This window comes from Leucopleurus acutus (assembly GCF_964270905.1).
Source record: "Leucopleurus acutus genome assembly, chromosome: 18".
Classification (NCBI taxonomy): domain Eukaryota; kingdom Metazoa; phylum Chordata; class Mammalia; order Artiodactyla; family Delphinidae; genus Leucopleurus; species Leucopleurus acutus.
Genome location: NC_139160.1, coordinates 13848431 through 13875126, shown reverse-complemented (window position 1 = coordinate 13875126; position 26696 = coordinate 13848431). Strand labels below are relative to the sequence as shown.

The 26696-nt window shown below is 39.0% G+C and overlaps 1 protein-coding gene across 1 annotated transcript in view; it reads right to left on the bottom strand.

Moving 5' to 3' along the window:
• The window catches only part of FREM2 (FRAS1 related extracellular matrix 2), a gene marked incomplete at both ends in the record, with an annotated part of 156201 nt that overhangs the window by 66695 nt on the left and 62810 nt on the right, over window positions 1-26696 (bottom strand). The window contains 4 exons of the mRNA XM_082859368.1: window positions 445-696; window positions 1775-1900; window positions 11808-12038; window positions 18692-18838. Coding sequence (XP_082715494.1) covers window positions 445-696; window positions 1775-1900; window positions 11808-12038; window positions 18692-18838 — 756 coding nt within the window. The remainder of the gene's footprint in view (window positions 1-444; window positions 697-1774; window positions 1901-11807; window positions 12039-18691; window positions 18839-26696) is intronic.

Sequence of the window (26696 nt, the reverse complement as noted above, 5' to 3'; positions counted from 1 at the left end):
CACCTTCCTCGTTCGTTTAATAGCCTCGTCTGATGGGTTTCTTTGTTAAACGAGTTCAAACATGGAGATTAAAGTTACAAAATAGAAACTTTTGCAATCAAAGCAAAACAAACAAACAAAAAGATAAATTGTCTATTAAAATTGCTTCAATTCTTCACCAGGAAATTTTTAAAGTTTAATCACCTAATGATAAATGGTGTTGTAAAAGAAACTGTACACAGGTGAAAACACATAGGTGTGACTTTGCTCTTTGAAAACACTAAATCATGAAAGACAAACTGACAGATGCAGCCAACTTAGAATCTTAATCGCACTATAAAATCAAGCATCAGATAAATGTGCATGTGAAAATTCTTTTGCACTCTCATCTTTCTGTTTAGAAGGTTGTGCCTGACGTTGGTGCGCCTGGTAGGAGGAATAATTTTCAGGTAAATTAGTACTTACCATCGTCTTTGTCAGGGATGATCGTAACCTGAGCCCCTGGGAACTCTGATCCAATTCTCCCACCCATCGGCATGCTCAGGAGAACGTGGAATGTTTCCTTCTCCTCATACAAGGAGTCGTCAATTATAACGACCCGGCACATTTTTTCCCGCTCGTCTTTGTCAAAGCGGATAACACTGGTGTGGTCCTCGGGCCGGGATATGTAATCAGAATAGGACAGCACTGATGTTGGCACAGTTCCTCGTGCCGTTCCTGGAAACAGAGAGAATCCAAAAGGGGTTTATATAGAACATACTACAAGGGGACCTCCAGAAACGATTATTTTCATATGCAGCATTTTCATGGTCCATCATATCTATGAACACCCCTGGAAACTGCAATAACTCCTCCATACTGTGCTAGCATCATAAGTCACCTTTATAATGGTCTCCAACATCTGACAAATAGTACATTTCAAGGGTTTTCTCCTCTGCTTCCTGCCAGTGGTCTTTTAAAACAACACAATAATACAGAATAATAGCTTAGTATTCAAATGCTTACTGTGTGCAGGCAAAGTGCCAAGCGCTCTACATGCATTGCTTCCGTAATCCTCTTAACCACCCTACTGGGCTTTACACGTTTGGTAACTGAGGTTTACAGAAGTCCAACCACTTGTTCTGGGACCCAGAGCTCAAGGCTGATCCTAAAATTTGCATTTTGACCACGATTCTTTACTGCCATTCAACTCACATATGTTAATGAACATTTTAATGAAAGTCTGCAGTGTCAACTGCATTTATGACCTTTTCTTTTACATTCTTAGAAAAGTCTACCTGTTTCCTAGAAAGGTATTTAGTATATTAATGAGTATTATGTATTAATTTTAATTTTGTATTGCATAAAATCACCTTTTGGAGGGAGCTTACTCAATGAGCAAAACAAATGTTTTGAAATTTGGTTGCTACGAGTTTCAGACCAGTTTGAAATTAGTTTATTTTCCTTGGGTATGCATTTCTTTGCCTCTTTTTTTGTTGTTGTTTTTAACAATAACCCCCTTCTACTTGAGCAGGCTTGAGCAAGAGAGGGGAGCTTCAACTTCTTACAACCCCAAAGGCCTTGAGTATTAAAGTAACCAAATGAATCAGAAATGTTTCCAATAAGCAGCAGAGTCCTTCCAGATCCTCAAAGGTGCCACAGTGAAGGAAGACATCCGCCTGCATGCTTTTTTCCTATTTGAAAACTGGACTAGTAAAGTATAACCTTCGTGGCATAACGTTATGCCTCCAACATGTTAAAGAGGCTTATTTATATCTTCACGGGGACGTTTTAGTTCACTCGCAAATCGAGCTACCTTGCTGCGTATAACAGATCACCATCAACTCCCGGCTCACATCTCCACTTCTCCTGATGGGAATGAGAAGTTCACCAATGTCCTCCTCGATGGAGTATTCAGACTGGGGGATGAATACAGTTGATTCTAAGGAGAAAACACAATTGTTTTTGTCTGAGCGTCTTACATATGACATAATCCTGTGCAAATTAATTGCTCTCATGATTGATCATTTCCCCGGCATATTCTTTTAGAATAGCGCAGTGTGAGGGGAAGGAGGGAAGACAGGGGAGAAGAAGCAGGTATAGAGTGTGTAGGCCCTGGGCTAGTGAATTCTTAACCTAGAAATAAGACCCAACATTGCTTTTATCTCCAGTAATTGCTTTTTTTTTCTCAATTAATAAGTGCTGCTGACACACTTCCTTTAAATCCAACTTTGTTCTCTCGGGAAAGATCTCCACCTTCTGTTGGAGTAGAACAGAAGTCATCTTGTCTCACCTCTTACTTTGATGAGGAAACATGGACCCACAGAGTTGAAATTATTTGTCAAGGACTCTTACTGGTCGAGTCAGGATTACAACTCAGATCTTGTAATGTCCACTCTATTATTATTTTTTTTTACCCCAAACGTGTTCCTTTTGAATGATTAATGATTAAAAGTACACACAATGGATTATTACTCAGCCATAAAAAGAAACGAAATTGAGTTATTTGTAGTGAGGTGGATGGACCTAGCGACTGTCATACAGAGTGAAGTAAGTCAGAAAGGGAAAAACAAATACTGTATGCTAACGCATACATATGGAATCTAAAAAAAAAATGGTTCTGATGAACCTAAGGGCAGGACAGGAATAAAGACACAGACGTAGAGAATGGACTTGAGGACACAGGGAGGGGGAAGGGTAAGCTGGGAGAAAGTGAGAGAGTGGCATGGACATATATACACCACCAAATGTAAGGCAGATAGCTAGTGGGAAGCAGCCGCATAGCACAGGGAGATCAGCTCGGTGCTTTGTGTCCACCTGGAGGCGTGGGATAGGGAGGGTGGGAGGGAGGGAGACGCAAGAGGGAAGAGATATGGGAACATATGTATATGTATAACTGATTCACTTTGTTATACAGCAGAAACTACCACACCTTTGTAAAGCAATTATACTCCAATAAAGATGATAAAAAATAAAAAAATAAAAGTATAATAATGCATTGTTTGACACTTGGTGTTTTTGTCTGTTTATTGTGTTTTAAACAGCAGTCCCTTTAGAATTTAGAAATCTATGTATCACTGTAAGGGACACATCTGTGGTTTCCCTCCTCCTCTACAGGTATAACAATAGCACAGAGTATACATTATACTTATATAATACTATGAGTCTCACTGATTCATTTTTAAGGTAGCACAAAGGTACACTAAATAATAAAAATGGCATAATTAAATTGTTGGAAATCGTGGTTCAATGTAAAACTACATTTAGTTCAATAGAACGTTTAGTTCAACAGTTTGACATGATAACCCTCAAATAGATGCTTTGGAAGTTGCCTGGGAGTCTGTTTCACTGAAAGTCCCACACACACATGGAAAATGCTTCATGATTATTTTTAAAACAGTAAGCCACACTGCTTTGGATGATTATAAAAGACGCTGGAATAGTGGACGCTGGCCGTCAAGGTCCACGTTCCACCCCTCTCCACCCTGCCCTGTGCTCCAGGGGCTGACTAATGAGAACCACATCAAAGGTTTCCCTTGTGCTCTGCCTCTGGCTGACAGCACAGGCAGGACTTGGAGGGTGAGAGCAACGTGGGGTCAGCATTCGTCCCCCTGGCTCCCCTCAAGGTTCCAGAGCTGGCTGTACCCCACCAAGTAACGGTCATCGTGCCCACTGGCCGCCCTAGCTCGCTCACTGGTCCAGCTAACTTCTCCTTCCCTTTCCCCCCCGAGGCCTAGAGGTGGTGATGGTATCCGCTCTTACCAGCCTTGGGGCACTTAACTAAACCTGGTGGTTTCCCAATTCTCGGCCTCATCTTTGCAAAAGTCATGTTATTAAATTATTTTAAATTTGCTAATTTTGAATGTGCCATTTCTTTTCTCCTGGGACTCTGACTGATACAGCAATTGAAAAAATGGCATCATTAAAAAAAATCTGTGGATGTAAGATTTAATAACTAATTATTCATTTATCAAACATGGATTGGGTGACTCCTTCTTGCCAGACACTGAACCAGGCACAGGAGCCATGGAGGTAAACAAAATCCCTGGTCTTATGGAGTTTTCTTTCTAGTTGGGGGTGGAGAGGAGGAAGAAAATAAACACATATTCAAGAAAATATATAGTATGCCAGGAGGTGACAAATGATATGAAGAAGATGGAGTGTGCCGGCGGGGATGCAGGGGGGCGCGGGGGGTGGAGGGTGGAGGGAGGGCTGGGGCATGGTATGCGCCACGGCAGGTCTGTATTATACAGGAAAGTGTCTGTGATAGAGTTACATTTGAGCTGAGATGGCGAGGTGGTAATGAGGTACCCTATGTGCGTAATTTAGGGAAGAGAATTCCTGGCAAAGGGAATGAACAAGTGTATATACTTCAGGCCAGGTATATGCAAGGAATGGCCAGGACACCAGTGTGGTTTGATGGTCTGAGTAAACTGGGCAAGGAGGAGAGGACAGAACATGGGCCGGTGAAGTGATGATGAGTGGGGGTGAGTGGATCGCACGGAGCTTTCAGGACCACTGGCAGGACTTTGGTTTTTACTCAGAGCAGGATCCTGTGGAAATATACAAGGACCGCGCAGTGGGATGAAACAAGCAAAGGCTATTTATCCAGCCACCATCACTTGTATTTGGCTGAGACCCAAAGGCAGGCAGAGAAGTGGGAAAGTTTTACAGTGGAATAAAACTTATGGCTACCAAAGAGGAAAGGTGGGGAGTTTGGAGTTTGGGATTAACAGATACACGCTACTATATACACCGAGAGATGAAACAAGGGTGATATTACGGAAATAGTAAACTCTCTAATAAGCCAATAGAGACACAGAAAAAAATGACTGCAGGGACATCCTCTCGGTGTAAACAGTGGTTATCTTCACGTGGCAGGGCAAGTGACTTTTATTTCTTTAAATCTGTCAATTTTTGACAATGAACTTGTGTTACTTTTATATTTTCAGATTGGTTTCATTATTCTTTGTTTTGAAAGGTAAAGCTGAATAAAGTGCATGCTTTATTAGTCAATATGACTGTATTGAAAGGAGTACTTTGATTTATCTAATGGCAATTTTTATTTTTAGGTTTTGACTGTGCTGTAACTTAGGCAAAAAAATGACTTCTGTTCTCAGAAATAAAATAGTTGTAGCCACATTTGAAAGATGTCCTTTTCTCAATTATACTGAGTGGATTACAAAAACACCAGACTCTGCTAAAAACATGAGAGAAAAAATATCTCCTAAAAATCTTTCCTATAATAGAACAAAGAAGGGAAAGAAAATGCAGGGCCTAGATGAAGGCACTGAGTGTTCATCATCTTTAAAAAGTTTGGCACATTCAAGAACAACTCAGAAGATATTCTGGTACATCTTCAGGCTGCTCCAGTGCCCTCAGACTAGCCAACAAATGGTACTTAGTGTGGAGTCTGCCACTGATGTTTGAACATCAGTGGGAAGCTTTCTAACATTTCAATCGTTTGTTTTGTTTTGTTTTGTTTTGTCTTAACCCTGAAACAGATATGGTAATATAGGCTAATTTAACAGGGACTTAAAAGAACAGAATAATGAAAACATATCTAAGTCACATGACAATAAGTGTTACAAGTTCACATCAGGATACCATGAGGTCCAAAAACTATTCTGAAGCACTATGCTAATACTTTGGTTAGAGTGAAACTCTGAGTAATCTTTGTTCATATCATTGAATGTTTTTATTTTGTGAATGTAGAAAATTTTAGAAAGTTTTCCATCACTGAAATAGTTTTACTTTGCACCACCTTTTTCCTTATCTACCTTTTTGGGGCCAAAAATGTACAAATGTGTGCTTGTCCTTTGAACAAGTGTTTAATATTTTTTTCTTTCTCTTAAGACAATGACCCATGCTGCACAGCAATAGAGTTCAAAAAGAAGAAAGCTTTGACACTGACTGAAGTTGAAGCTCTTGCGTGCTTTATCATTTTGGTGTCATCAGCTGCAACTGACTATCATTTCATTAATTCTGGACCTTCGGTTTTAGCACACTCATGTCAAAATATCACCTAGCCAGTGACCTCTTTATGTCAACATTTCCGACGGTACAAAATTTTAAAAGTAATAATATTTGAATTTCGTATATTAGTCAGCCTATGTCATCTGAATTCTACCTCATGAAATGGGTTTGGTTCACTCAGCACACGAAAGTTTGCCTTTCCTTTGTCTCCGATAAGATTAGGGTTCTTGAGATATAAGCTCTACTTTCCTCTAGAATAGTATGTTTATTCTCTACTATACATTATATAGTATTAACTTAAACTGGTCCCGCCAAAAACGATTAGAGATCATATATTTTAATCCACTAGTTCATGGCTATGTCTTGACATCATTAAAATAACAGAATGAGCCCATTTCAATCAGAAGTTTGCAGATACTTCAAGTGTGTACAAACTAAACAATTGCATAAAATACTTATAGGCTTCAGATATCTATGTTAGGTATCTGTACTCAAATACCTATATTTAAGATTGTGTTCTCCTAATAAAGTACATAAAAGTCATTTTACTGGTTAGAAATGACACACAGTAAAAAAGGAAAGGGATCTTTATATGAAATCAAAAGTTTTAGTTCTTCATATTTTCCTCTTCCCAGAAATTAAAGTGTTTTATATTAATTAATACCTATATGCGTCTAAGAGTGAAGAAAGATGGTGTAATTTCTCACGGTTAGGGAACCTAGTATGAAGAAAGTTAAGAATCTTCATCCCAGGTTAGATACTTCTGTGGACACTGTGATTGCTCCCCTTATCATAACACATAGCATCTGTATTGTTAAATGTAACTATTTAGTGGAATGTAATCACTGAGTGATATGATGCTTCAGGGTCAGTATGCGTTCTTCACTCGGGCATATATCCCTAGCTCTTAGCAGAATTCCTGGCATATAGCAGATGCTCAATAAACATTTGTTGAACACACAGATACATCATGCAAGGGCTAAAGTGGTCTTGATTATTTTCCTAGAACACTTGCTTTTATTCACCTATACTCATATATTTGAGGCTTGATGTATAAAGACAAAAGATAATAGAATAAGAATAAAAGGAATTACTTTTTTATATAGAAGAATAGGTGAAACAATGCTGTTATGGCAAAATATACTGTTTAATTATGATTTTGGATATGATTTCATTATTTCTTCATGTGAAATGACAGGCAACCGTATAACTCAGGAAAGAGAAGAGCTTTGGAGGAAATGTGTGTGTGTATATATATATACACACATATGTGTGTGTGTATATATATACATATGTGTACATACACATGGGTATACACGTATATGTGTGTATACATATATGTGCATACATATGTGTGCACATACACACGTGTGTAGTGTATATATACATATGTGCGTGTATGCATATGTATATACACGTACATGTGTGTATATATACATATATGTGTGTATACATATGTGTGTGTATATATACATATATGTGTGTGTATATACATATATGTGTGTGTATATACATATATGTGTGTGTGTATATATATACACACATATGTGTGTGTATATATTTGTCTGTTCAAACACTGGCTCTGGCACTTACTAGCTGGGGGACTTTAGGAAAATAAATTCTTTGAGCCTCAGAGATTTCATTTGGAAATTGATATATAAACTGCAGAGTTGTAAACATAAGGTTGGAATGAGATAAGGCTGTAAAGGTCCTAATGCAGTGTCTGGCTCACAGTGGGCACTCCAGTGTGGTAGAGATTGGTATGATGATTATTATGAAACCCTTTGCCTAAGGAATAATCCTTTCGGACTTCTCTGAGTTGGGTTAGAAAACAGGGCAGGAGGAATAACAGTGATCTGAAATTTCCTCAAAGCCCTTCTTGTCTTATGGAAATCTGCTGTCTGCTTTTGATCACAATCCAGCCTAGTGGCAGCGGATCTTTTAACAGAAGACAACTGTTACCATTCAGTGGAATTTCGCAGAGGAGTGCCCATCCCCTGAAATGAAATGTAATTTCACCCATCTCTGCCGATTCTAAAAGAAAACCAAATAAAACAGCTTTCAAGTGGTTGACTTAGGCAGAGGCTAACAGGTGGCCCAATTTCTTGGGTTCCTCATCCAGAAAAGGAGTTAAACATTTCATGCACTTAAAAACCCCTCCCAGCTGGAACTTTCTATGGGCATATGCAAAAGATGGAGATTGTGGAATCAAAGTGAAACGAGGGAGGACAGCAAAGTGACAGAGGAGGATGAAGGAGTGAGGTAAAACTCATAACAGTAGCAGATTTTCCACGGGTGTGCACCCTGAGGCTGCAGAAACACCTGGAGGCGTAGGGGGTGCGACACAGAGAGGCTTACCTCTCTGCTCCGCAGTCTGTTCTCTGCTGATTTTAGTTTTTCTCTTTGTACCCCAGGCTTCAATTGATGAGGAAATTGAATTTACTGATTTACTTAATCAATGACTAAACCCATTTGCCTAGGAAGTTACTGATTTCCATAATCGTGGCAGAACGCTGTATTCCCTCTCTGTGCTCCAACAGCATTCTGTTGAATAGTACCAAAAGCTCCTTTTCAGTCTCCACTTTTATGCAACAAAAGAAGTCTGTTCTGGACAAAAATGTGGGCTTCCGAAGCCCCATCTGATAGCTGAACTGCGCTCGGGGGGCCCCTCCCGGATGGGCAGGGGCAGGTCCCAGCACAGCTGTGAGATCTGTGTGTGGCCATTTGGGAGCTTTGGTTCCATTCTACCCATGGCCAGTCCAGGGCTGTGAGGGAGGGGGATGGGGTGCACTTGCACCAGGCTCTCACTGGTGTCTGCTCCTCGAGTCAGGCTGCACTCTTGCACAGATGATGCAGGAAAACACAACGACTGCACCAATCTTTAGAGAGGAGTCAACCTGATTGATTATAGACAGAGCCATGGTGCCCAATCAGAGAGTCACAGACATCTGGAGGCATGAGAAGCATTACAGAGCACCCACATGGGCACTGAGTGTTGAGTCGAGTTAAGTAAATAAGCACCCAAGGGTGTTTGTTATTTTTGCGGCAGACGTAGATACTCATTTATTGAATAAAGTCATAGTCATTAAAAAGCTTCACCTGAGCCATGACTATGTAATTTAAAAACATAAATCGAGGGAGAGTATTATAAGAGTATAATTATGAACATGTGAGGATCCATGATGGATGTATGTATATGTGTGTGTGTGTGTAGAAAGCTTATGTTCGTAAGTTTTTTTGTCATAAAATTTGGGAACAAATGTTCTAAAATTTGTCTCATGTGAAATTGAGAGCATCCTATAAACATCAAGTTAAACGGTACGTATGACTGAAAGGCAGTGAGGTAAAGGAGTGAATGAAAGAATGTATATAATGTGTTAAGTACACTGTCTGGCACACGGCAGGTGCTCGATGAACTTCAGTTATTATCCTTATCAGTACCAGTTACTGGTAAGTACTGGCAAAAGTGTGTACTCGCATGTGTTTATATAAACTGGCTAATAAGTAAAAGCAGTTCCCAGCCTAAGATAAAGCAGAGTTGATTATTCCCCCTCTTGTTCCCGTAACACTCTGTTCATTCTCTGTTGTGCTGATACTACATCACATTCTGCCGCCATAACTTATCTACAGGGCTCTGTTTCCTGTTAGACCATATGCTCTTTGAAAGAAGGGACTGTATCCTATTATCTTTGCATCCCCAATACATAGTGCTGTCCCCAGCAGAAGTGTGAGCTGGATACATTTTTAATACATGCAAAAAAAAAATCTCATAACATGTCCTAGAGTTAATATGCAGCAGAGGGAGAGCTTATAGCCACAATGGTTCCTAGAGCTAGTGAATTCACACGTGAAGAGTTACAAGCAAGTGTAGAAAGAAATAATCAAAATTTTGAAATGGTTGGGAAAGTGATCCTTTGTGGAAAGAAAAAAGGTTATTTAATCTCTTAATATGAAATCTAACATTGAAAATAATAGACAATATATATAAATGGCAAAAAATAAACAACAACAAAAAATCTAACATTGTATTTATGCTATTAGAAATAACAACAATATTCGTATTTTGCTTTATGTTGTATGGAACTCTTTCCTAAGAATGCTGCAACATGAGAATAATTAATTTTCCTTGTTGTGTGCATTAGGAAACTAAATCTTCATAAAAGCCATTTGATTCGATGTTAGATCTCATACAACTATAAACTGTAGAGTTGTGAAACAAACCCATGTCTTGTCATTTCAAGGCTGCTGATGTTCAACAAGACATGGATTATATTAGGCATCTGCTGTACCAGCACACTTGTCAGCTATCATAGGGATGATCATGGCCTGGGATGAACAGGGCTGAACTTCATCTAGAAAATTCCAAGACAACTCAGGTGACCATTACATAAAATAAAATTGTGGCAAATTTTAATTAGGTAGCCTTCAAGAGTATAGATTATATAAGGAGTGTGTGTGTGTGTGTGTGTGTGTGTGTGTGTGTGTGTGTATGTATATTGTGTGTAACTGTTTTTAAAATCCCACTTCTCAGACTTATTATGGGTAGGGAGTATTGTGTGTCACTCTGGGCTTATAAATAGGAAGGCACAGATGAGTTTAAGTGTCCTACTCCTCAGGTCAAGTATGGCAATTATACCAGTGGGCAAATAAAACATCAAGAAATGGCTTCAAACAAACTGTAACTAATGGGCCAGTTTATATGTATTAAAGCTGTCATGGGCTTGTTCAAAAGAGAGAAAAGCTTTATTATGCTAGCACTTACCCCAAACTCAGGACTAGAAGAAAATTTAATTGTTTATTCCTAGATAATGCAGATAAAATTAAATGTAATTAAATGCTAATTAACATTTCCGTCCTGTTCTTTAACGGAAATGATAAACATAACTGAAGTTCATAGGCAACTAAAGGCAGAGATGTTAGTTAAACAAACAGAGCCGGAGCTCCGGTTCTCTTATCCTCGCTCCTTAATTATGCTCAGTTGTTAAACCCAGAGATTTCCACATATGTCTCCGTTTCACGTACTCGGTAGATTGTATCTTCACAGAACATTTAAGAGTTTTCTGACTAACGAAATAAATAGGCTGGCGGTTTAAAAGAAAGTCACGTCTGTCTTCTGACAGGATTTCAGCTTTGGAGGAGGCTCACCAAGCTTTGTATAAATGCCAGCCCTCAAAAGGCCAATTCAACCTTTTTTTTTTTCCTGGCTGCACCGAGACAAGTCAGGACTGGAGGAGTGTGGCAGGGGAGGGAAAGGTCAATTTACACTCAAATCAGTGAGGTTCACTTTAACCAACATCAGCTAAGGGTGTGCATTGACAAGAAAACATGATCTAATAGAAATTAAGAGCAATGATGCAAGGTATTTTTCACCAAGGAGAGGGGGTGGTTTGGTGGGTATTATGTAACAAATGTGGAAACATATGGCAGAATGAAAAGTTTTGGCTGGTGAATATATGAAGAAATTTGAATAAAGTGTTATATGGAGAACAAATTAATCCCCAAATGGTCTAATTCTTAAAGCATTTGTTTAAAGGACGTTTTAAAACACATTTAAAAGACTTTAAAAAGTCATGAAATAATTCTAGAAAAATGAGATGAGTGACGTCGGTTCTGAAGGATAAAATTATAATAAGAGAAAGAACATATTGATAATCCTAGGTGTATTTGTAGTTCATCGACTTGAAAAAGTATCCCTTCCTTTCATTAATTTTTGGGTTCTCTCTCCCATCAGCATATCTGAGAATACTGAACCATTCATCTAGAAAGTTCTCTCTATGGAAAATCCAAACATTGAATTTAAAACCTCCTTCATAAGGTGTTTTGTCATAAAAACCCAACAGTGACAACACCACTGAGTAGATGGTAGCTCTTACCGTCTCCTGGGTCCACGATCTCCACTGTGGTCACTGCAGGGAATTCCAGGGCAGCCAGCACGGGCTCTGAGAGAACCACCTGGAAGGTCTCGGCCCGTTCATGTTCCCCATCACTCAGGATCCGCACTCTCCACGTGGCCCGGGTCTGGCCTGGGTTGAACTGCACTTGTTTCTGTGCTTTGCCCTTGAAGTCTTTGTCTTTTTTTGCAGTCCCATCTCTTGAGCCAATACCTTCACAGAAACACAATATCATTTCCTTTGTTTCATTTTCAACTAGGTTATTAAGGCTTTCCTTGTTGTTAACTTTTTGTGTGTCACTGTATCCTGCAGTGCAAAGTAAATCCTGCCTTGATTCCATGAGACGGATAATTGGGTATGGGTCTTACAGTAAAAGTGTTCTACTGTAGGTGTTAAGCAGTCCATGATTCTCTTCTACTCTTGCCCCATTATGGTTTTGCTATATATTCTTCGAGCTAAGTTTGTGTTAGAACCACTTGTAAAACAGGACCGAGGAAATCGATGCTCACATTCTGAAATAGTCTCACACCCACAAATTCGTACGATCTAAAAACTCTTCACATTTACTTTTTTGCATGGGTTGTATTGCATGTGTTATATTTTAAAAACTTAAGAAAAATTCTCTAACTAGAAAATATAAGCCAGCAAGAGACTCTGTGAGTCAAAGAATTCTTTGATAATCTGAGCTGTAAATGGCCAAGCATGATAATAAAAAATTATAATATTCTCTAAACATTTAATGGAACTAGGACCCTTAAAAAATCTAATTCAGTGTTTGTCAACATGACTATTGCCAGGTTTTTCTTTGTGGAGCATTCCAGAATTCCACGAAGCCATGCGACGAGAATTGGAGAGTTAAATATATATGGTTATTATGAGCAGTACTCTGTCGGTTCACTCGAGGTCCATTTCAGTTAGCTGGGAAGGTTAAAGGATCCCTGAGTCTCTAAGTACATTACAAGAGCATCTTTATTTGCCATTACTATGCCACATACTCAAATCATAAGATGTATGATCTATAAAGCAATGAGTAAGAGTCAACAAATTCAACGTCATAGAAAAATTACAAAATTGCAGTTAGTATTTGTTCTAGTATATTTTCAAGTACTGATCAGAACCTCTTAATGATACAAGTTAATGGAATAATTTTCAAATATATTCCTTTAAACATTGGCATTTTCCAAAAAAAAATGTCATGAAGAACCTAGGGGTAAGACAGGAATAAAGACACAGACCTACTAGAGAATGGACTTGAGGATATGGGGAGGGGGAAGGGTGAGCTGTGACAGAGCGAGAGAGAGGCATGGACATATATACACTACCAAACGTAAGGCAGATAGCTAGTGGGAAGCAGCCGCATAGCACAGGGAGATCAGCTCGGTGCTTTGTAACCACCTAGAGGGGTGGGATAGGGAGGGTGGGAGGGAGGGAGATGCAAGAGGGAAGAGATATGGGAACATATGTATATGTATAAGCGATTCACTTTGTTATAAAGCAGAAACTAACACACCATTGTAAAGCAATTATACTCCAATAAAGATGTAAAAAAACAAAAAACAAAAATATTGGCATTTTCAGAGAATTTGGTAGAAAGATTTAAAAAGAGAAAAATAAAATCTTGTGCCTATTAGAATTAAAAAGTCTGAAAATAAATTCTTTGTACCATTTCTCACTGAACTGAAAAAAATTATCTTATTTTCAGAAAATGCCCTTTTGTTCTTCAAACTAGAAATGAAACTGGACCAAGTAAGATCCATTCAATCACAAATGTTCGTTGGGTGCCTACTGTGAGCCAGACAGAACAGATGAAACCTCTGTCCTGTGGTGCTTGTGCAAGATTTATTTGGTTTTTTTTCAGGTTCTCATTAGTTATCTATTTTATACCTAGAATCAACAGTGTATATATGTCAATCCCAATCTCCCAATTCATCCCACCCTGCAAGATTAATTTGAATATTTATTTCTTCATCTGAATATATCACTGACTATTTCATCTTAAAATGAAGATGAAGATAAATATTTCACTAAACTATTTCTGTCTTATAGATCTCAGAAAGATTCCTTTTTTTCAATAGGAGGTGAAGCATAATTTACTGAATGGCAAGAGAAAAAAGGGCACAGAACCAGGAATTTCAGCACTACGTATCTTGTTGAGCATTGCAGACTTCCTGTTAGCTCTCTGGTTCCTAATGCTCACGGAGTGGCTGTCAACACCTCTTGGATCCACCACAATTCACTGCCAAGGTGATGATGAAAGGAATCATTCTCTCTGAGGTTCCAGCACACACGCGGCTCATTGACCCATTTATCCCCAGTGGTACGACCAGCAAAAGAATCTATTATTTGGACTCTGATAGCTACTGCCCACTTTTCCGATTTGTTTTGTTTCATCAACAATGCATTATTTTCCTGGAGATTCAAAAGGCAGTGAAAAACCAAAAGGACTCCGTATAATACAAGGAGTGTCCACTAGTTCCAACTAGTCGTACTTCTAACTGATAATCAAATCATCCAACCTAAATAAAAAATAAGTTGCAAAGCCAAATCTCAGTTGCTTCTGTAATTTTGTGGTGGATTTTGAAAGAGATTCCCAACTGAATGTGAAGTATAAATAGACAATATCATTGATTCGTCAGGTGAAGAGGAATGCAGCTCTATATTATGAAAAAGATTGTCTTAAACTGTTTGGTATGTTTCTCAAACATGAGAAAACAATGAAGGGCATGTCATCTTTTTTAAAAGGTACAATAAGACCATGATGGAATATTAAATTTACTTGGGGTCAAAAATAAAGATTCCCTTTTCATAATTAACACATAGTTCCTATTCTAAGTGCAGGGCTAGTCTACCTTGTTACTAAAAGTGTGGTCCACGGGCCAGCAGCATGGACCAGATCTGGACGCTTGTTAGAAATGCAGAATTTCAAACCCTATCCCAGACCTATTCAATCAGAACCAACATTTTAGCAAGATCCCCATGTAAGTCTTACGTGCATTAAGATCTGAGGGTGGGTAGATACATACTAAATACATCATACCTCCACAAGGCACTCTTACATAGGTGCCCAATTGTTATAAAGGATGAAGAAATGGTGTATAGATTGTGAAGGAGACAGATTAGTTCATACTTGTCTACTTGGTAGACAAGACAGTCACACACTCAATGTTCGAAAATTTTTCTCTTACTCGGAGATACAAATATTCAGCTAGTAAACCATACATATTACAAAAATATTATTATATTGGGGGAAAAAGAATTCTGGAAATTAAAAGGCTTATAAACTGGGCTTAAATTTATGCTTTTTTCAAAGATAATTATTAAACAAAACATATTACTTTGATTTACTAAATGAAACTACAATTGCATCTCTTCCTGTGGCATGGAAGAATGGTATGGGGGTTAAGCAAGGTACTTTGGAATGAGAGGTTAGACTTCAGTCCTACCTCTGCCACATAGCGGCTATGAAATCATAGGCAAGTTAACTTCCTCAGTTGCAGAGGATTTAAGAAGTGCTGTGGGGTGGTAGTTAAGAGAATCTGCCCTGGAGCCAAACCTCACTTCTGGCCTTAGTAGCTATGTAACTTTGGGGATATGACAACCTTTCTGTTTCCTTACCTGTATAACGGGGGATATAATGACCCACTTTTCTTGGGGTTGACTATGTAAGGTGTTGAGAACCAGGGCTGGCCTGTAATAATAACTCAATAAATTAGCTATCATTATTATCACCTCACAGTCCATTACCTAACACAGTGTCTGGCACGTAACAAGCACTCAAGAAAATACTAGTTGAGTTAGTGAATAAAAGATTGTAAAGAGGGCTTCCCTGTTGGTGCAGTGGTTAAGAATCCACCTGACAGTGCAGGGGACACAGGTTCGAGCCCTGGTCCGGGAAGATCTCACATGCCGCGGAGCAACTAAGCCCGTGCACCACAATTACTGAACCTGTGCTCTAGAGCCCGTGAGCCACAACTACTGAGCCCGCGAGCCACAACTACTGAAACCCGCACGCCTAGAGCCTGTGCTCCGCAACAAGAGAAGCCACCGCAATGAGAAACCTGCGCACCGCAATGAAGAGTAGCCCCTGATCGCCGCAACTAGAGAAAGCCCGTGTGCAGCAAAAAAGATCCAACTCAGCCAAAAATAAATAAATAAATTTATTTTAAAAATTTTAAAAAAATAAAGAAGATTGTAAAGAGTAAAAGAGATGGGTAAAGTACTTAATGTGCTTAGTGGAATATCTTGCGTTTAATGCGTGTTCAGTAACCGGGAGCAATAAGATCTTTGAAACTGAAATTTTTTTGTGAGATGCAAATACATATTTAATTTATTAATGGGTTAAAATGGTTATAAAATCAACAACTATCTCTGAGAAAATACATATACAAAATACATGATTTATTAACTGTGTGCCTGAAGGTAAATGATATTCTGTCTTTAGCTATAATACGAACTATCTAATTTTAAACCTCCACACATGAAATTGGAGGTTGTAGGGGAACAGTAATACGAAACATATCCCTTGCAGAACTTCTACAGGGCTACCCTTTGCTTTAACCTGACTTTTCCATTCCCAGTCCTAGCATGAATTCTACTACCATCTTCAATGATTGATGGGTATGGGCCACACACAGAAGTCTTTCCAACTTTCTATCACCCTGGGTTACTAAGTAACCTTGTGAGGTTAACCAAGTAGCACTACAGAGCCTTTTTAGAATTATGAATGATCTCCACGCCTGAAGGAAATAATAGTTCATTGAAAAAATAACCGGGAGAAAAAAAGAGGCTCGTTCAATATTTTAGCATTCAGCTTAAAAAATGGCAACAGAGAGAAAAATCTGAAAAGATAGTTTTAAAAATATTTTTCAACCATTAACTTTCCCATTGTTATCAAGGGGCCGTATGTGAGTGAATAACTAAATATACTCACTAGGAGTGGGAATTTAGGTAAAACGCAAATAGATGAAAACATCCTTAAGAACTGCTAAGCTGCTCTGTCTTTTAGTTATTACTTTCCCTGTGAATTATCTGCTACATTTTCAAGCACAAAGCACAGTTAAGGTGCATCTCTGACTGACGATACGTAAGGCAGAATCAAATTCCTGATCTGAAGGGCACACGTGTGTGCGCAGAAAGAACACGTCTCTTTGAGGGCAATAAGAGCATTCACTGTACTTTAGAAGGTTAAACACAGATTGTAAACGACCACCTACAAAGAGGCACAGGCAAATAAAGATGATAAAAGCAGAGCTGCCAGATGGGTCTGCAGGTGGACCTGCATCCCTGAAGCCAGAGGAGCCTTGAGGGGTCAGTAAAGCATAATGTGAAAAACCCTCATCTAAAGTTAAAAAACAAGAAAGCATTTTGGAAATAAGGGATAATTAATATCCAGCATCCCAGCATCAGTGGAAATCATGGCAGGTGGGTGGGAATAGAGTTCATGGCAAAAGTATGGTGTGTAGAATATGCGTGTGTGTGTGTGTGTGTGTGTGTGTTGATAGGGATCTACTGTTTAAGGCTTTTGAATTTCATGGACCAGTAAAATTTCAAATAATCATTTTGGAAACAAACACAGGGTTATCAGCTTTTTATTTTGCCAACATTTTCCTAGATTCCTACCTTAGTTGATACTCACAAAGAAATCTCTTTCACCGCATGAAAATTCTATCAGCCTAGATGTCTATATAACACACGGTACCAAAAATAATATAATCACCTGGGGTGCTATTATTTTTCATCACCATGCCAAATATTTTGTGCTGATTATATTACTGTTTAAAATGACTAATATACCTACTTTTCTCTATTTTATGTTTACATGCAATTGAACGTGAGCTTGGAGATGAAAAAAGGTTTACTTTTTGCTTTTGACTCTTTTTTAAAAAAATTTTATTGTATATTGGAGTATGGTTGATTTATAATGTTGTGTTAGTTTCAGGTGTACAGCAAAGTGATTCAGTTATACATATACATATATCCAAACTTTTTCAGATTCTTTTCCCATATAGAGTTCCCTATGCTATTCAGTAGGTCCTTGTTGATTTTATTTAAAAGGGTGAGGCAGCAGAAGAGGATTAGTATTTAACACCTTACTGTTGGGAAGAAAAGTTACAACATTTATCTCTTGTGTAGCGCTCTTATGTAGTGTTAGGGTTTTTGAAACTTTTAGTGACCTACCAGAGCATTCAAATGCAACAAACAGATAGTAAATTACACTTCAATGTCTAATAGATCACTGAACAGTTTTTTGTTTACTTAGTATTAAAGTAGCCTTCATAAATTTATATTTCAGCAGGATTTTATCTTATAAATTACAGATTTGCCTATTCTAAGATCTAGTGACACTTAAGTTATTTTAATTTATGAGCTATTACTGTCACTTTGTAAAGTTATTTTATATCAGAGAAATAGCATATGTAGGTAGAAGATTTGAAGAGGTATATATTCTGATTACATACTTCCTATTTTTTCAGCCTTTGTCTCTTTGATTTAGCCTCAGCACTAAACTTTTGGCATGTTTCTTTAGTAAAGAACCTTTAATTGTCAGTATCTCCCTAAGCTTTTAAAACTAGATTTTTTTTTTTTTTTTTTTTTTGCGGTACGCGGGCCTCTCACCGCTGTGGCCTCTCCCGTTGCGGAGCACAGGCTCCGGGCGCGCAGGCTCAGCGGCCATGGCTCACGGGCCCAGCCGCTCCGCGGCATGTGGGATCTTCCCGGACCGAGGCACGAACCCGTGTCCCCTGCATCGGCAGGCGGACTCTCAACCACTGCGCCACCAGCGAAGCCCAACATTTTTAATCATAGTAAAATTATGAACTTTTGCTAGAAAAATGGGATTTTGAGACAGAAGTGCAAATTAAACTTACTTATAAAGGAAGTCTCTCCCAAATAACCTCTACGTTTAAGCACGACATCTAGAAATTTGGAGTCCTCATTGATCATGTAATATTCCTTTTCAAAGGAGATCCATGCCCAATTCAGACTAAAATGCTGCTTGATTAACTTGTTTCCACCTGGAAAACAAAAATTTAAAGCCTCGAATTAGTGGTTTCTTGAATGAATAACCTTAGACATTCCAAAGACGACTTTAATGATGCCACATGACGAATCACTCTAGCTACTTGGTTTGATTCACAATCTAGGATACATACATGAAGATACATCTTACTGTTCACTGACTGTTATGCAGAAATACAACTGACATAATTCTTTGCAAAATCCCTTGATCTTTAGCAGGGGAAGTGGGTCAGAGGGAAGGAACACAGAACTACCAAAAGCAATTTTGTTAAATCATAAGTCAAGTATTCAAGTTGCAGGATGACTCATTTCCCACAAGGTGCCGCTGGAGAGCAAGTTTTTCTATAAAGAAAGCTGCAGGGCTCTTCTGTGATGTTAAACACACACACACAACTTCACAAATACCTTTTTCTGGTTCACTGAGCAATTGGGTGGAAGGCTTTAATTATAACCACTTAAGGAAAAACAAATATCCCTTCTCCACCTCCCTTCCCCACTAGATTCCACTCCATTCCTTAAAGCAAACAGACAGGTCTTTTCATTGATTCCATTCTACTCTGAAGATAAGGCTTTCTCCTCCCACCTTCCCACCAAAATGGAGCTGGCGGTCTATCAGGAGAAAATGTGTGTGATCTCTCTAATGTGAAAGCTGCCCTGCTAGGTGAAAGAAAAGAGAAATGGTTATCAGCTGATCACTATGCATGTATCCCTCTACTTCCTTTGATCTACACCGATTATTTCAGAGTAAGGTGAGGTTTATACACAAAGGCATCAATAATTTCCTTTATGTCTTTCTGTAAAAGGGAGAAAAAAGCCCAAATAATAAACACAGCTAAAGACACAATTTTAACTCCAGTTTCTTCTCTTCTGAGTTCACACAGGGCTACACTAGAGAAAAAGAAATGAGACAGGAAAACATCAAGGCTTTAACAGACTGAGAGCAAAAAAATCCACACGTGGGAAAGAAAACATAATTAACAAACACATGAAAAAAATGTTCATCTTTGCTAGAAATTTTAAAAAAATTTGCAGCGTCTTTGAGTTATGAATTAACACGTACTAAAGATTAAAATGAACACCCAGCACAGCTGAGATTATTTAGGGAAATTGGTTTTCTTATTTATTGCTGTTTAAATTGTAAATTAGCACCGAGCCATTTAGACAGCTACATGGCAATGTGTGCAAGAGACAAAAAGACGTTCATACCATTTGATCTTGTAAGTCCTCCTGTGCGAGAAGCAAAAATCTATTTGTAAGGGACTATTCATTGCAACATTTTCTATAACAGCCCACAAACCAAAAACCTCAAGTTTGCTCTATTTATGGTCCATCAAATCAATGAAATGCGATTCAGTCATTACACACACACAAAAAAAGAATTTTTTGTTGAAATACTTGAAACACAAAATATAGAAACGAACGGTATTGCTACTGTGCATGCAGTGACGTAGTAACAGGAAACATTTCAAATATGGAGCTGTTTGGTGTTTTAAACTGATGGGATTACGGACCTGTCATTTTCGTTCATTTGAAAAATCTAAGATATAAATAGATTGGAGAACAGGAAATTCATTCCACATTTTGTCCTTAAGAACTTACTATGCCTGCCATGTCTTAGACACTGGGTACTGTTCTGGAGAGGAGGGGCCACGGGCTGGGGGTTACCCAGAACTGGAGTTCATAGCCCACTTCATTCTTATCTGCTGTCTGACTCTGAGCAAGTTTCTTCCCTAGACCTCTGTTTCCTCATCTGGAGAATCAAATGAGGGTCATATTAATTAATGCCTGTGTCTGCCGTGAGGATCAAGTGAGATAACCCATATACCCATGCAGTACAGTGAGGTACATACGTAGCATCCTTCAACAAAAGTTACCTTACTCCTCCCCGCTCACCCCACGCATGCTCAAGTCCACCCTGCACACTCACTGTCAGACTATTAACCTGCCTCAAATCCATCTACACTCAGTCCTCCTTTGCCCCGTCTCCGTACAGCTGCTGCACACATCAAGCCATCAGGCTATCCGTGCAGATTTCTGGTTTCACCTGTCCTGCCCTGTCTTCTTCCCACTGTCTCTAATCTGCTCACTCTGAGGATCATCCAAGAGTCCTGCTGCCCCATGGATTTCCCACCCTCACTCTTTGTTACTTCTGTGCTTCTGCCTACAGCGATAACCCCCAGCATTCTTCTGCTTGCACTTTCTACTCCTCAAAGGCTCCCTTTACCATCCCCTTCGTGAAGTCTCCTGCAGCGGCCCCAGCCCTCTCATCTCTGCGATTCTGCAGTTTTTCACCTATTGATTATTCTGTGCAGTTTTGTGCCTTAGCAGATATCCTCTCATATTGTTTAATTGTACACATTTACTAATTGTACTCATTTTTGTCAGAGATTGACCGGCATGCATTCTTTTTACCATGCCAACACTTGGCCTTATTGTCTTTAAAAATACTGTTTTACATTATTGTGTTTATGTTCTATTACTGGGAACATTTCCTCTAGAAAGTCATAGACAAACAACAAGAACAGAATAACATTTAATCAATTAAGTTAATACATGAAACCTTTCTGATTTCTCAACTAATCATTACTTAAAGACAACCTTATGCCACACTTCTCTCTCAATTAGATTGCGGCTCCACCAAGTCCTAGATTTTATTCCAAACTTCCTGTCATGCTCTACCAAGCCACTCCTGTCCGTCCAAATACCTACAGCTTCACATCCTATCACTTCTCCACGGAGAGGAACAGCTGGTCATATCTAGCTTCTCACTGTTTTCTTCCCACATGCAAAAGCATGTGGGAAGTCTTCTGCCCAGAATATCTTTAGCTTCCTACTCCTCCTTGCAATTTGCTTAGGTCCAGCTCACCTAAAGCTCAGGAAGCCTGGCTTACCATGCAGTGTATACTTCTTCTGTATCTCCAGTCAGAGTCATTGTAATTCTTTTATCTTCATGTGTATTTTGCCACTAACTGCCTGAGTGCACTTCCCCAGGACAAGTACTGGCCAAATTCATCCTTCTAGCAGCCAAATCGAACATAGTGCCTGGAACACAATGAGGTCTAAAGAGGTCTCCCTTGACTAAAAAGCCTATGGATAAGTATGATTTTGGGTAATAAAATGGCTACTTTGTGACTCCTATTTCATTCCTTATTTCATAACAGCTCTCAGCTTACAAAAACAAAGCACATGCTACAGTTTTACTTGACTTGTGATGAATAACCTCTGACTTACTTGGCAACTCTTGTGCTTAACAAATGAATTTTATTATAATTCTTGTAATTTCTTCCTGTTTCTTTCCCCTATGTCTAAGAATGAGATCACTAAGCATACCATTTCTCTATTTCTTCAACAATTTTTAGCTAATTTTAAGATTTGATATTACCCTTTTTCTAAATATTGCATGTGTTAAGAATCTTGAGTCAATGAGGCCTTTCCTTGACACTTAATATGACACAACAAACACCAGTGGAAACCCCAGAATTCTCTAGCTCCTTTATCCTGGGCAATTTTTCCCTCCAGTGCTTTCCATAACCTCATATCCTATTTATGCTTTCTTTTTTGTTTGTTCACTCTGTCTCCTCCCATTGTCACCCATGATCCAGGAGGGCAGGGAGTTCATTTTGCTTACTGTTAGAAAAATGCCAATTTAATGAATTAGACACTCTAATGTCTTGGTTGAAAGAAGTTCAGTAGTGCTTCATTTAATGGGCAATATAAATATCCTATATAAATGTAACATATCCCTTTTAGCACTGAGTCATTTTCTCTTAATAAAATTTTTTTTTAATTTTTACTTTTATTTTTAATTTCTTTTATTTTTAAATTAAAAAAATTTTTTGGCCATGCTGCATGGCTTGTGGGATCTTAGCTCCCCAACCAGGGATCGAATCTGGGCCCTGGCAGTGAGAGCACTAAGTCTTAACCACTGGACCGCCAGGGAATTCCCTAAATAAAATTATTTTTTAAAATTAATTAATTTAATTTATTTATTTTTGGCTGCACTGGGTCTTCGTTGCTGCGTGAGCTTTCTCTAGTTGCTGTGAGCCGGGGCTACCCTTCATTGCGGTGCACAGGCTTCTCATTGCGGTGGCTTCTCTTGTTGCGGAGCATGGGATCTAGGCGCATGGGCTTCAGTAGGTGTGGCGCACGGGCTCCAGGAGTTGTGGCGCACGGGCTCTAGAGCGCAGGCTCAGTAGTTGTGGCACATGGGCTTAGTTGCTCTGTGGCATGTGGAATCTTCCTGGACCAGGGTTCGAACCCGTGTCCCCTGCATTGGCAGGTGGATTCTTAACCACTGCGCCACCAGGGAAGCCCGAAAATTATTTTTAATGACACTCTTTCTAAAATGTCTTGCATACTTCTATTCTATGAACACTATGTAAAGATTTTAAATGATTACCTGTGAATGCGAATTATTGGAATTTGTGTTTGTCTAGATCATACCTCCAGGGGTTACTGATGACAAAAGGTCTGTTTAACCCTTCCATTCCATCATGAGGATGGTCTTAGGGATAGCTAATTTCATCTCTACTTACAGATTATAAATTATGAAACTTATTTCCTGGTTGGTGCTTATGTACTGGAAGGAAGAGGGTGCCCGGTTACTGGTTAATCAGGGGTTTCAAGTGACACACTGCTGAACAAGTTTGCCAAGGATTTTATATGTCGACCACTTTCAGATTTTATTTGAAATAAAATTCAAAAACAATACTGAGAAACTTTGCTTTGCAAGACAGTGACATGCTTCAGGCAATTGTTTTAAAGGTTCAGCATTCACTCTACATCGGGGATTTTTAAGTAGATATTTTGCTAGAGACTACAAAGTTAAATGTATAAAGCTTAACTCTGAATGGGATTAACTACTACCTAACTCTTTTGAGTTCTACATACGCAAATCATACTGCATTTCAGAATTTGGAAAATCTCAGGCACTACTTCTTATGCAGGAGTGATATAAGGATCTGAGGAACTAAGCTGAAGTTTATTGTAACTCTCATTATTAAAATTGCCTTGCATAATGGAACTCCATATTTTATCTAAAGAATGGAAAGACATGTTATTTATTCGTTAATTACCTACCAAGCAAATTCCTCTAAAACCTCAAAGTGGGAATAATCACTGTTGACACTTTTAATAACAATAGCCACCGCTTACTGAATGTGAAATTTCTGATGAAGTTAAACAACTTAAAAAACCAGCAAAGTTTCACTTCAATGTGATTCTTCGCTTTTCTAAAATAGATTCTGTCATCTATGATGCTCAAGGAGCTAGTCTCACCGTCTCATTGGAAACAAATTAAAGTCTGTAACTTGTGTCATAAATCCATACAACAGGTGCTTGACAGCTGACAACTACACTCCCAAATGCTTTGTCCCCAAACCCTGACACCACAGCCATTAAGGTTTTGATGAAAAGACCTCTTTTGAACTTTTCCAGCTGGTCTTTAGTCAGTTTCATCTTCTTTTTCAATGGGAACACAAGTTTTTTTAGAATAACAAAGAGTCACAAGCTTCAATTAGCCCTCCCTAGGAACTTAGGGCTGACTGATTTCTGTAAAGACAGAGCATACTTTTTTCAATACGAAACTAGTGTCACGACTTTGACTTGTGCTTAAATAAGGATCATTTCTGGGTGTCCGTTTAGCTTTGACAATTTTTTTTTTTCTTGAAGAAAAGTTAGCTACCAATAGAAAATGATCCATTGGTAATATTTTTCCAACCTGCTAAGATTTTCTAGCTTGCTACAATTCCATTTGCCTGAAGTTCAGCCTGGAAGCTGACCTGGAAATCAAATATACAGCTATTTTAAAAAGCTGGATGGAGGCGGGGGGGAGAGGAAGTGTTCCTGGAAGATTAAGTATAAGAACAGAGATAAGAAATCCAGTAGAAAGGGAAGTTCAAAGAATTTGATAGGAGCTCAGGACATTTACTCAATATTTATTTCCTTCTCCTTTTCCTATTTAAGTCATTGGATATTAAAGACAAAGAGAGAGTGGTCAAGATGCATTCAAAATCTGCCCTGGGAAGGGGTGGTAGTGGTGCTAATCCTGACCCAGACCCCCAGAGATGAAGAGCCTCGATCTGAGGGCAGCTGTGCCTTAGTATGACCGACGGAACTCCAGAAGAACTGGCAGACAGACCCAGAAAAATTGTCAAGAGATTTTATAATTTTGCTGACTATTTAATAACTCCAAGGATTTAGTCCAATAACCTTTTCCAAAATTGCTGCAATACAACTTTCGATAATTAGGATATTATTTTCTTCCTCCATTTTGTACACACCTACCCACGCCATTCCCACTGCTATACACATTCTGAAAAAGCGGCAGCATAGTACAGGGGGTCAGATCCACAAAGACGCATAAAGAATATACATAGAAATGTACAGAAAGACAGGTAGCATGACAAAGACCCAGAGGTGGAGAGAAACAGGCACGGCACACGTTGACCTCTATGGATATACACACTCATGTACAGGTCTTTTAGGCTATTCTCAGGCAAGGCACCTATAAGCACACTCTTCCTAATAAAGAAGCAGACATGGAGCTGTGATGACTTGGTCGTTGTCATACAAGTTACATAAAATTGAGCTCAAGCCTGGATTAGTTTACACTCCACCCTCTATTCTTTGGTAGGTTCTAAAGATAAGAAGTTACCAAGTGATATGGAGGTGGATATGGGGCTGACAAATATACCAATGTTCACCTAGAAGTAAGAGCATCACAATCTGCTTTAATACGAGTAGGTTCATTCCTCAGGGACATGATTTGATCACACATATACCCGTAATGTGTAAATAATGGGTATTCATACACGAGGTTCCAAAGACTTGAATTCCCATTCATCTACTCTACAAGAGGTTAATACACAGACAGTTCTAATTATTCTGGGATTCCATATTTAAGAATTCATCCACTCGATAATATTTATTTTGTGGGCTTGCCGGACACTTGCAGAGCAGTTTTGAAAAATTTGCATCATCTGACTCAGTGTTCTCGTACTGTAAACAAGTGTCCTTTTCACCGTCCATTTAGTGCCACATTTTCCACATTTTTGTGCTTTTCGTTGGTGATTTCTGTATTTAAATAGCCCCCAATCATAGTGCTGAAGTGCTGTGCAGTGTTCCTGAGCACGAGAAGGCTGCGATGTGCCCTTATGGAGAAAATACACGTTCCAGAAGTTTCATTCAGGCACGAGTTACAGTCTGATGACCACGAGTTCACTATTAATGGATCAACAACATATAGATCAAATAAGGTGTCTTTTTTTTTTTTCTTTTTTTTTCTTTTTTTCTTTTTCAATTGGGATCTTCCCGGACCGGGGCACGAACCCGTGTCCCCTGCATCGGCAGGCGGACTCTCAACCACTGCGCCACCAGGGAAGCCCCAAATAAGGTGTCTTTAAACAGAAACACACGGAAAACAAGGTTGTGTATTGATCGGTTGATGAAATGTATGACCAGAGGCTTGCAGGGAATCTAACTCTGTATTTCCCCTGGGAGCTATCATTTAGTATTCACAGTGATTTTATAGAACATTACCGCGAAGAACAAGAATCAACTGTGTTTACTCAATACAAATCACAAGAGGTTAGTCTTTTGGGACAGGGCACAATGGGGCGCGGGGAGTGGAAGTGTTCTTCCTGCACACGCATTTGGCCCTCCTTTAATCAATCCTTCCCCTGGCTCATGCCCAGGAGTGTGAGCTGAAATGAATCCTTACCGCATTCTCCGATCGGCAGCCCTGGCCTCCCTCCAAGATCTGTCCCTAGTCAGAATAGCACTAGGCTTCAGACACAGTCATGACTCAAGGGTAGAGGGTGGACGGGTTCCCCTGCATGGCTACCTGTTATAATT